This window comes from Ixodes scapularis, unplaced genomic scaffold (genome assembly GCF_016920785.2).
Source record: "Ixodes scapularis isolate PalLabHiFi unplaced genomic scaffold, ASM1692078v2 PGA_scaffold3__209_contigs__length_174095766, whole genome shotgun sequence".
Lineage (NCBI taxonomy): Eukaryota > Metazoa > Arthropoda > Arachnida > Ixodida > Ixodidae > Ixodes > Ixodes scapularis.
This window is the reverse complement of record NW_024609868.1, coordinates 104,970,697-104,982,717: the sequence shown is the minus strand read 5'-3', so window position 1 is coordinate 104,982,717 and position 12,021 is coordinate 104,970,697. Positions and strand designations below refer to the sequence as shown.

The 12,021-nt window shown below is 49.9% G+C and overlaps 1 protein-coding gene across 1 annotated transcript; it reads right to left on the bottom strand.

Moving 5' to 3' along the window:
• Positions 1–3,188: 3,188 nt before the first annotated feature.
• LOC8037932 (peroxisome biogenesis factor 10) lies at positions 3,189–4,401 on the bottom strand. The gene has a single exon (XM_002406013.5). The coding sequence runs from the start codon at positions 4,282–4,284 to the stop codon at positions 3,478–3,480; it is 807 nt and encodes a 268-aa protein (XP_002406057.3). The 5' UTR covers positions 4,285–4,401; the 3' UTR covers positions 3,189–3,477.
• Between the last annotated feature and the right edge of the window lie 7,620 nt (positions 4,402–12,021).

The window sequence follows — 12,021 nt, the reverse complement described above, 5'->3', positions numbered from 1 at the left end:
GGAGTATTCGTGCCCACTAAAACTCCCCTTGACCATACCCAATCGAGCACACTTATTGGTACATGGCTTGCTCATGACGTCATCGCCATCGCCCCTCTAATTTTACCGTGCTGGTCGTCATTTCTACTTGTTCCTGCCGTGGAAAAGAAATTCAGTGGTGCGAAATATATGCCGAAGAAGGTATCAGTGCAAGAACAAGGTCTTTCACGATGGTCACTGATGTGACATCAGTGCAAGCTATGTATAGTGTCGTGCAAACTCCAATTGTTTTTGTTTTTTTTTCTTTGTTTTTTTTACGGCGACTGTTGTTAGGGGGGACCTTGCCGGGGAATTGCGTGATTGTCCTTCGCAGGAACTCCCGGTGCCTCGAGCATCCATGCACAGCCAGAGTAAGCGTCGAAAAGCAATGAACGTGCTGGACGCAAGGCGCGCGAAAGAGATGCCACCCTCGCTTTGATAGGGAGTGTAACCGAAGCCCCATTGTGCTGTTGCATGCATACGATCATCCGATCAGACGAACTTGCACGCGGTATTCCCGGAAAGTTTGTACTAGCAATTCTGAAGACACCGCGACTTTCAGTTACGGCGTGCCGAGGAGGCTCTTTGGAGATGGTGTATGGGACGAGCACAGGAGTGTAATCAAGAGCAAAAGTGAAAATGGCATGAAAATCCTCAGATACATACTCGGGAAGACGTGTAGAAACAAGAACATCACAATGACTGCAAATTGCGCGAGCGCTGAGCTGCTGTCACTGCGACACATGTTACGCGATAGCATAAATGCACTGGGTTTTTTTTTCCACATTTCTCGGCCGTTAAATTGAGGAGTCAACGTGTCCACACACCTACAGTTACCTGGTAGTTACTGCAATGCATTTCGCGGCATCCTATAGCAAGTTTGCCCCATTCTTTAAAGGCCATTTGAATTTCCCAAACTATTTTTAGAGCACAGCTTTTAGACACCTATTTCTGGGTTGAGCAGCGTCGCCGTCGCCATTGGTGTAATTGCGCGTTGCATTGTGGGGCCTTTCCCATAATGACGTCGGAAGGGTAAAATTTTCCCGCTAAATTTGGTGAGAAATTTTTCCGCTAAATTTAACGTAAAACTTTTCCCACAGGAAAAATTTCTGACAAATTTAGCCGGAAAATTTTTCCTTTGTGATGTCACACGTGACACCACCCAACACGGGAAAATTTTTCTGCTTAACTTAGCAAGGAAATTTTCCCTCTAAACTCGCACGTGACCTCACATCTGACGTCACACGTGACCCTCCCCTCCTCAAGAGCTGCGCTGTAATTCGGCATAACATAGAATTGTAAACTTCTTTCATTTTTCATTTCCACTACAAACCCATCTTTCTCAAGGCACTATTTTACATACCTTGCTGGACCATGTGGAAGTGAAATATCTCTAAACAATTCAACAAACCGAACTGGCGTCTGGCAGCGTTATGTGGAGCCAGACATTGCTTTCAGCCTGCTGCCAACACTGTTGCCGCACCTTTTCTAATCACCCTGCAGCCTAGACTGCTAGTAGCTGCATGCCAAAGGTCAAGAAGAAATTGGGGGAAAAACTTGGCAGAGTGTAAACGTGAGCAAAGACTATGCTACATCGATCTCTCTCTCGCTTCGCATGTATGAACACCCTAGCAGTCAAGCGGTGCCACTGAGATGTGACAACGGTTCCCATACTGCCGAAAGCCCCTCGATGCATTTGCGTTTGTTGCGCGAGTAGCTTCAAATGCGCCATTGCACGCATTGCACGAGATCCGTGGCTCCTGCGGCTCTTGGAAGCATATGGTGTAGCAACTCTCACTCGTGGCATGCTTGCCCTCTCACAACAACGAGTGTCGGTACTCGTAAGAAATGTGAGGCGTGACTTTTAACGGGGGGAGGGCTTTAGGACTGCGTGCACCACACGTGCGGTACTCCGTAAAATGCCTTTCTTTTAGATGATGCTCGGTCACCTCGGTTAAGAAGGTGCCACAGGCTCTGCGTAACTCGTTAAACTCTCATACTCTCTCTTGTGTTTGAAAAGAGGGACCTCCCTCCGGGGATGCCTAGAGACTGAGAGCCTACATTTCGCTAATGCCGTCTCCTATGGTCACTGACAGAACGAGAGCGGCAGGGTGAGTCTTTCGAACAGTCGGCCTCCAGCGTACGCTCCTTCCACTGCGCTTTGACTGCACATGCACACACGAAGTGCGCAGGACGCCCAAGCATTGTCCAAGGCAGGATGCTCGCGCTGGTGGGACAACTGAAAGTTCTTCCTCGCCGTTCTCCCCTGCAAAACGTTGGTTGCGAGTCCAGAGCTTCCCAGGAAGTCTTTCGAAGCTTCACGGGAGGTTTTTTTTTGGTGTGTTGACATGTTCTAGCCTGGGATGTAGCCTCAGTAAAGTGTGCAGCACAGAACGTGCAATTAGTAACTCCCCTTGAAGTGGGTACTTTCCTCGGTGTGCACTCAATGGCAGTAAAGCCAACTTCACATACTATGGGGGCTCTTGTTTGCGGGCTTCCTGCACCACCAAAGCGGTTCAGCGGCGACAACAGTGGGCAGCGGGTGCAGCGATCTGTAGAAGGAGGAGCGAGGGACGCAGCTGCAAAACAACGGCGCCGGGCCCAGCAGCAACGGGAACCTTGTTGCCATTATGCAGCGGCCGCCTGGCAGTTTAAGCGCCAGTTCCCAACCTATCCGTTCCATGTGGTGTAATGCGTGCAACAAACTGTGGTTTCGGTGAACGTAAGCAAGGGCGTTCTAAATTATATGCATTTCGAATGCTTTTGGAAAGTGCCCAAAAGGTAGCTAGGGTGACCACCCGTCCCGCACTGAGAGCTCGTGTCCCGCATCCTGCGAGAAATGCCCAAATCTTCAAAATGTCCCGCATTTCACACTGTCGTAAAATTCACTCCGCAACTCGTGGTGCTGCCGAACAACGGTGCACGGGTAAGCGCGGAGGTCGCTGGCAATCGTGAGAATCGAAATGGTACGCCATTTTCTATCCAAGCATTGCAATAAGCGACCGTCGTTCTTGCAGGAGAACCGACGCGCATGCACTGTTGTGGCTCTCCCTTTGGTGGCAAAATATTGTAAACAAAAATTGCTCACCAAAAGTTTAAATATAAAATATTGTAATTATTTTCAAATTGCTCTGTCTCTGTCAATGCGAAAGGGTTGCTGTGGATTTTTTTTTTTTTTTTTTAGTGAAGACAGCCACATTTGCAAAAGTCGAAAAAGAACATAATGTTAAGAATTTGTGTAGGACCATGTTGATGAAAGTAAGCGACTTGACAGGAAACAATAACCCGAAAGAGATATACTTTTTCTTATTTCCATTTAATGCATTAAAAAAAGTCAAAACGTTTATTTTTTAGCGGGACACTCGGCAGCAGCAGCAACCAACGCCTTTTGTTAGTTTCTTTCGTTCTGCCTCGCACACGTTCACGAGGCCATCGTAACTCGAGCACGCAAACGAGTGGTCACGTAACGTTTCGGAGAAGAACGGCCTGCTGTGGCTTGCACTGCATTCTGCACAAGGGGCACTCTTTCTTCGCCCTCAGCCAACCCGCGATGCAGTACCAACAGAAAACGTGCCCGCAGGGTATCACGGTGGGGCGCCTCGCACCGTCGACGCACATGCAGCAGCTATAGTTCGGCGAGCGCGCTTCGTCCACGTCGCCGTCCTCGGAAGCAGTCGTGAAACCGCGCACTTCCCGCGTTAGAGACACAACGAACTCGATGAGCGATAGCCAGCCTAGAACCTTGTAGCAGCGAGCTACCTGTGGATTGGACAACCACTTCCTTACCAACACGTATCTGATACCCGCTACCCTGTTCGCGGGACTGTGGTATCGACCGAGCAGGTAGAAGAGGATCAGGTGGATCTGCTGGCTTCTCCCGAGCACGGTCCGCAGGGCGTTTAGGTCGGCACCCCGCGCCCTCTTGAGCAAATTTAAGAGCGCGGACGTGAGCGCGCCGCCGAACGTGTGAAGCGCGACAGAGAGAGTCCGTCGGGAAACCGAAGGTATGCTCTTCAGCGACCGGTTTACTTGGAGAATGTGGACGTACTCTTCGCCGAGGGTCTGTAGACCGCTGAGGGTTGTGGCGCAGTAGTAGAGGAAGCTGGAGATGGAGTCGATTTCCGATCGCCACAGCATCCATCGCCGGATTCCGAGAGCTGATCGGGCGACCTCGGACACTTCCTTCTGAAGCGACGCGATGTGCTGCTCGTCTTTCTGGTGGGCACGGAGAATCTCTGGTTGGAGCGCAGGTTCGAAACGGGACATTTTGCGTCGTCTTGTTTTTCGCAGCCTCTTGATTCGAGGAAATGGTCTTACCAAGTAATTAAAGTAGTGCGATCATTGCCATGCAGACGCACAGACGCATTTCAGATTGGATTGGATCAAAACGGAGTTATAAGGATTACACAGTGGATTACTCCTAAAAAGTTCCGGAAGTCGCACCGTCGATGGTTTTTTGTTTTCGGATTACAAAGATGGGCTTATTTTAATTTTCCTTCTTTTGGGGGGAAACTTTGAAAACGATACGGTTTTGAGAATTATTTGTGTTTTTAGACAATGGGCGCGTTAAGTTAACGCGCTCGAGCGCGCTCCAGCGGTCAGAGTGCACTCGAGCTAAACTAATAGCGAGTTCGTTTCACACCAGGGGGGGGAAGGAGGGAAAGGGAACGCGGCGCAAAGCGGAGGCTGCCATATTAAAACCGCTTACGTTGCCAGCATAGGTTTTGCAGCGGAGAAGTTGCTGCCATATACGACGGACTGAGTTTTACTTTCTTTTTCGTTTTGGAACGAGAATGTATTGTTGTGTTACATAAGTCCTTCTGCATACAGAAAATAAATTTGAATTATATTTGTCTTGTTTACTTGGTTTGAAACCCTAGAAACGGGTTTTTGACGACTTATTGCTCTCATCATTTTGGAGTACGCAAGGCAGTTATCTCGCTGTTCTGGTTTCGGTTACGAAAGCAAGGCAAAACGCCGTAGTTCCCGCCCTCAATACAGGTTGGACACCTTCCACACTTTGACACCGGATAACTGTGTGAACAAGGATTTACATTTACTTCAGAGGTAACTTTCGCCGCTTCCTCACCGTCGAGCAGCCGGATCAGCTGGCGGCAAGCCGCGGATGAAAGGCTTGAGCATCAACAGCCTAGAGCCACTACAACAGCCCAAGTGCACTAAAAGCCGATGCGGGCGACGCGGGCTTCTGTCAACCCAGCGGCGGGCCCAAGAGGGGGGCGACGAAGCGGCCGCCCCCCCCCCCCCCCCCCCCCCGCCCCCCCTGCCCCCTTCTGGGAGGCCGATTTGACATGGGTGGATCCCCCGAAATAACACCAACCACCGGCCTGCCAGGTGGTAGGAGGCTCGGTACTCAAGGACGAGGGTTTGAAATAGGGTAGGCCGCACCCTAGCAGGCACACTTGTACTCTGAACTTGGAGAACCACTCCGTCGCTTCAACCGAGATTGAAGTCCGCGGCGGCGGTTTCAAAGCACGGCTTAAAACCAAAGTCGGCGCAGCGGCGCACATCTAGGGGCCGTCGGTGCACTGTGGTTCTGCGGCGGTTAAAACAAAAGGCGCAACCCGAGTCCTGTCTATCTTGCTTTAGATTTTCCCTCCCCCCCCCCTCCACCCCCCCCCCCCCCCCCCCAAAAAAAAAAGAAAAAAAAAAAAAAAAAAAACGGAGTTCTGGATCTGCCTTTGGGTCAACCGGTAGCCCAGCACAATCCGTGAATGTTCCAGCTCTTCGCCATGACACGGTGTTGCAGAAAGCAGGGTAAAATACAACTACAGGGACCACCGAATCAAATGCACTGTTATCGTAAATATTGGCTTGTGATTGCGCCTTTGTAGATCATCTTATTCGTTTTGCTGGAGAGACGCAACCGACGGGCGTAACAAAATCGTTTGTGTATTCCGCATACCTCGCAAAAGCACTTACCCAGTCACCTTGCGAAAAGCGCGAAACACGGAGTCCGTTTTAGAGCAGTTTGTACCTGCTAGTAGGCATGTCTACTGAAACTGCAACTTGAAACTAGGGGCAATGCCAGAGAGAAAAGAGACAAAGTTGGGAAAGCATGTACGCTCTCTCCAATTTCTGAACTCTCAAGTGATTGTACCATAATAAATTCCCCAACACCTCTTTCCAAAATAAAGGAAAAACGCTATGTTCACTACGTAAAAAAATGGTCTCAGTTCATGCATCCGCAGGCAGGTAAGAAATGTTGCCCTAATTTATTCACACCACATGACGAGCCCAACAAACTCACACGAGATTTACAAGAAAATATCGGTGGTGACGAAATTCTGTATGACCGGTCGTTTGCAGGACCGAATCATCTACTCGGGCGGTGTGCGTCGCTGTGCAAACGCCAACATCACGAAGCATAAAAACGGCAGGTCTAGGACAACAATCCGGAGTCCATTGTTCAATTAAAACGACGCAATTTTGTTGAAAACGCCCGCAGCTTTTTACTCACGGTATGCGTCGAGAATCTTCCACATTTTGAAACGGAACAAAGGAAGATTTACTTTTAAAAGCGCTCACTGCGTCCTCCCGGACCAGCTGGACCGGATCAGCTGACGACGACGGGCCTGAAACCGCTGAATTTAAACCCCACAATAACCAATTTGCGCTTCGTGTTAGTATGGGCCTCTACCTCCAAGCACCGCACCACTGACCACGAACGTTTCAACTCTTTGCCGCATCGCCGTGTTGCACCAAACCTATCTCTATGCACCAAACAGAACGAGATCGCCGAAGTCGACGGAGCGCTGTCGTGAACCTTGGCTTGTGGTTGCGCACTCGTGGACCCTGTCACTCCCTTCGCTTTCAAAGCACACACGACGATTACGAATGATACGTTCCGTCTTCCGGGACCATCAAGGGGCACTTCTCCGGTCACGTCTTCGCTACATGTGCTCGAAAACCACGTCAAACGTGGTCAAACCGAAGCTGCCGAAGCAATACCGGCGCCATGTTGAACGTGTGTTGTTGCTAGACTTTCTCCGACCAAACAAAAACAACGAAAGCAAACCGGTTCTAGCTTCCAGCGTACATCGGCGTTGCACCGTGGCCAGATTTTCTCCGTCAGCTCTAACTTAAAGATGACCTACAGATGCAGCAACACTGGTATCAAGTTTTAACATGGCGGCCCCCACGGAGCGCCGTAAATTCTGAGGAGGGTGCATTGGAAGCGGCGGCACCTTCCCCCCCCTGTTTCACACGCACTGGCACCGTTCGAGTTCTCTCCCAGAATGCATCGCACTCACAGAGTGTTGCACGGAAAACTGGACTCAAACGAACTCGCCAAATGCACCGAGTGCAGAAGACTGACGCTGCCGCCATCTATGTTGTAGAAAAGGTACCAACTTCAAACCGAAACTAGAGCCTTTGTGTTCGTAGTGATGCGTGGGAATGCGAGAATGCAGTCGCTACCAACGTTTATCTACAAACGTTGGTCGCTGCAACCTGTAGTTTATAGTTGCGATGACTTCAAGCAGCTAGGCTGCCGTAGAGATAATTACAGACGGCGTAAATTTCCGCAACCAGCTGTCTACAAAGCAGCTGGTCGCGATCTTTCAATTCTTATAACCATTTACACTGAAGAAAACTGATGATGCTGTCCGAGCGGAAGCTTGATCCGTTTGAGCATGGTGTTATTCGTGAACCACTGAAAGTGTACGGCTTAAAACTAGCCTGTTGGAATATCCAGCAAAACTGGGACTTTCGATTTGGATCGTCAAAATTAGATATTAGCTTTGGTGAGGGCGTCGAGAACGAGAGCTTTCTCGAACAGAATATGACGGGGCAAGTTAGCTGACGTAGGTAAACGTTAAACATGATGATGTTGCCCAATCCTCGGGTAAAGTCTCCATCTTTAGCTTTCTCTGATGCTTATTGGGCAGTCAGAGGTTTCTGCTGGGGTAGTTTTGTCGACAAATGTTAAATTTTTCACCCGCACACGGATGGTGATAGACATCTGGGGGGCCGCTGTTGCGTTTGTTCTGAGCATTTCTTTACACGCTGGTATACGCCTCGCAAGTGGGCTCATTTTCGTCTTCTGCGCATGAGAAAGGAAGTAGTGGTGACGTCAGAACGCCGAGCCCTGATTGGCTGATCGCGACCCCCTATCTCAGCGTCGTCTGCTCCTTTGCAACGTCGTGTGCTCGCAACATCGTCTGCGTCTGTCTTACCTTTCCTGCGGCTTTCGGAGGGCAGACGAAATAACTCGAGCGGTACGTTGTTTTTGTTTAACAACTAGCAGACGCGCATCAAGGAGAGAAGTCAAAGGACTCACTGGCGAGGTGTCCCGGGGCGCCGAGGTTTGTTTGCTTAGAACCGAGAGTGAAGCGTGTTAGTGTCCGCAAGGTCCATCCCAAATACTTTTTCCCTCCATTCGTGTGCGGCGAGACCCCTCACTCTTAACGGCGTCGGCGGGTTGGCGCAGTTAACGTCGTCTGCTTTACGTCTGCTAGTCAAAGCGATGGCTGCTTTACCTTTCCTGCGTCTGTCGGAGATTCACCGCTTTTTCACCGGCGAGTCACCGTTGCCTCGGGAAACAAGGAGATAACAGGAGGAAGAAATTGACCATTTAATCTAATATTGAGGTCAGCGATCAAAGTATAACACGGGAAGGGTTCACAAGGGTCGCGCGTGCATATTCCATTCAGCACGTCAGCCGGTCGTGGGCAGACGGTCGCCGAGTCGCGGAGTGCCTGCTAGGCCTAACTGCCCAGCTCGTTTGGTCGCGTTCGGTCGAATCGGGGCCGTTGGAGCTTTTCCCCGGTGTTTGTGGATCCAGCGTTCTTGTTCATCGTGCTCTGTTTCAAGTAATTTTTACTTTTTTCTTGCTGCTTGAAGTCAGGACGCGTCAGAAGCTCACGTAGAAAAATAAACGTCCGTGGGCCGTCGCGACCGCGACGCTGTCGGCCATGCTGAGTTGAGCTGTCGTATTCGCCGTAACCTGCGCAAAACTTACGAAAATTTCGTTTCGCAAATACGAAGAATGTTCTTAAGTTTTGTCTTACGCGTATTTTTAGCGTGAGATTGTTTCGTAAATCTGTCCTCTGCACTTCCGAAAGTCGCAGGAAGGGTAAGACAGACGCAAACGACGTTGCGAGCAGACGACGTTGCAAAGGAGCAGACGACGCTCAGATAGGGGGGCGCGATCAGCCAATCAGGACTCGGTGTTCTGACGTCACCGCTACCCCCTGCGCAAGAAGCAGACGAACTTGCCCTCCGCTAGAGCGATTTAAAACCTGCAAATAAATCACGGGTTGTCAATTGCTTCCTTCCTGAAATAGCAGACACTCACAATTCAAGCTCGCGTTTGATTTCGTTGCCCGCGGGACGCGATTTCTATCAAAAAATCTTCACTTTTTTTTTTCGGTCGGTTCCGCGACATATCGTAGCAGACGAACCCTCGTCGTCTGCTCCCGCTCCTCGCCGGCCCCACCGGAGCGAGGCATGACGGGATTGCATTTTGGCGCACTCCCGATTTTCTCGGTGCAGCGAGTGCATGCACGCGTGTGGTGTCAGCGCTGAAACGAACCCGGAGAGTGCAACCACTCGTGGAGTGCCGGCCGAAACGAACCCCTTCCACGCTGCGAGTGGGCACGCGTGGGCACGAGTGCCGTGAAACGAACTCGCTATAAACGACATCGTCTCACTTCCGGTGCACGGTGGCGGAGCGCGCTCCGCGAGTACCGCGAGCTCCGTCGTCGGAGATGTCGGAGATGGTGCGCGGGAGCGCGAACAGGTCGGTTTCCGGTGAGATGACGGCGTTTCCGCTCTCGCGGCCAGTCTCGCGGTTACTCGCGGTAATTTTGCACGGTGGTCGTGGTTTCACCCACAGTGGTTTCACCGTTTCACCGGTTTCACACGGTGGTGCGGTGGTCTCGCACGAGACGGAAGAATTATCAAAATCCTCGCGTTTTGGGCTCCGGACACTCCGGACCGGGCCGCCGGGCCACTCTGGACCAGAGGCGTCGGGTGTGCGCAATCCGTGGCGAGCGAGTTCGCTTCCGAACGCTCCGAGGATGCCACCGCGCTCGCCTCGCCGTGGCCTCGCCAAACTTCGCCGACCGCGACCGCACCAACCGAACCCCGCGGCCGAAAGGCTCCGGCCTAGCCAGGAACGGCACCGAGGTAGGCCGGTCGTGGGTAGGAGCTGCTCGTTCTGCGCTACGATGCAGTGCTCGGAGCTCTCGGCGTCGTTCGTACTTGCGCCGAAGTCTTTAGGGACTCCGTCGGACGCGCAAGTCGCGCCTGCTTGGATGCGTGGATACTTCGACGGCGATCGCTTGGCAGCTCGTGTAGTCGTTCCGTCATCGAGGAAATAAAAAAAAAGCATGTTGCTGGTGTAGAAAGGTATGCATACATCCTTCAAATGCTTGTCGAAGTTCTTCATGTCATTCTTTAAGGCTTTTGGTAATTCAGAAGGCGTTCGGCGTACCTTTAATCGCCGCACCAACAGCGTGCAGCATAAATACAAGCTCTCGCTGTTGCCGCCGTCTCCGCGCACTTATTTCATCGAAGTCGTCGTCGACCAAACACTTTTTCGATGTTTCGACGGGACGGGAGCCATGTTCAAGCGCGCGCCGGAAAGCCGGAACCGGAAACGTTAAAAAAGCAGGCGTCAGATGGCGCCTCGGTACCAAAGTGCGTTCTTCAGCGTGGCAGAAATTCCCCCTCTTTTCTTTTTTTCCTCCTCCCCTTTCCTCCTCCATTTTCCTCCTCGCTTTTTACGGCGTTCTCGCACGAGTGCTAATGGGCTTACCGGCCCCCCGACAAAATCTCTATCCCTTCAAGGTTCTCTGCTTCAATCCCAAACATCAGGGATTAGTTAGGCAGCCTGGACATGAGCTCGGAAGGGTTCGGGCTGGCTCGCTTTTCTCCTTTGTTTTTTTTTTTTTCTTTTTTTTTACTCTTTTTTTTTTTTTTTTTCAGCTCTAAAACACACTCAGATAGTCAACACCAACTAGCCCAACTACAAGTTCTTTTACATTCAGATACTTCCGCGTGCGGCCACATACGCTACAACACCGTAAACGGTGGTATATTTATCTCGAGTGAACGGAACTTGAACATCACAGCAGAAGGAAAAAAAGATGGGTATTTTCATCTGAACTTTGAGCTCTATCCAGAGAGTTGAAAATTGGTCGTTCTAACAACGGCACACTGAAGAGTGATTGTATCACTATTGTGTTTTTGTTTTTCTGTTTTTTGTACAAAGTAATAATCATGAGTAATTACAAGTCAAAGATATTGCAGTCAGAGGGACACAGTCTGACCATTTCTGGGGCATAATATATAGGTTCGCACTACAGGTGTTTTCTAGAGTGACGGCCGCCTCGTTGAAGCTACTAAGAAGAGTAAAAACAAACTTCCATAAAAAGTGAAACGGTTTATGGTATATTTCATCTATTTTCAGCCTTTGAAAAAAAAATTCTTCGTGGCCAAATGTGCATTTAGTTTTTGTCAACAAATGTAACTCGCGTGGCTTCCTTCTGACCTGTAACAAAGCTTATGAAACATGACAAAATTCCTTGTGATAAAGCGCCCGCCCCATCATAAACTCAATTTCGAATGTCCCGGAATTTGTTTCTATAGGCCGGAAAAAAAAAAAAAAAAGAGATGCATGCAAAGCCGCGTGTTTCACGCTTTATTTATATCAGCAAAGAACTGCCCTCTGTTTTATATACAGCGTTGGTTTTTTTCTTTTTTTCCCCCTACTAGATATTAGAAAAAACGTGCAAATTAACGTTTTGTGGATGTGAGCTCTACGGCCAGGTGAAAATTGGGTTCAAGAAAGAACGCAACAAAACCGACTGGTTACCTAAAATTTGTTAATGAACTTTTTGAATATAAAAGAAAGCGGGATAATTTTTGTCAGTATATTGTCATTGTTAACTTTATTATCATTTTTTACGTGCATTTAGTACTCGTGTTTTCTATTTTGCGCTCTCGGTGCGTTTTGTATTTAATCTTGTAACCACTTTA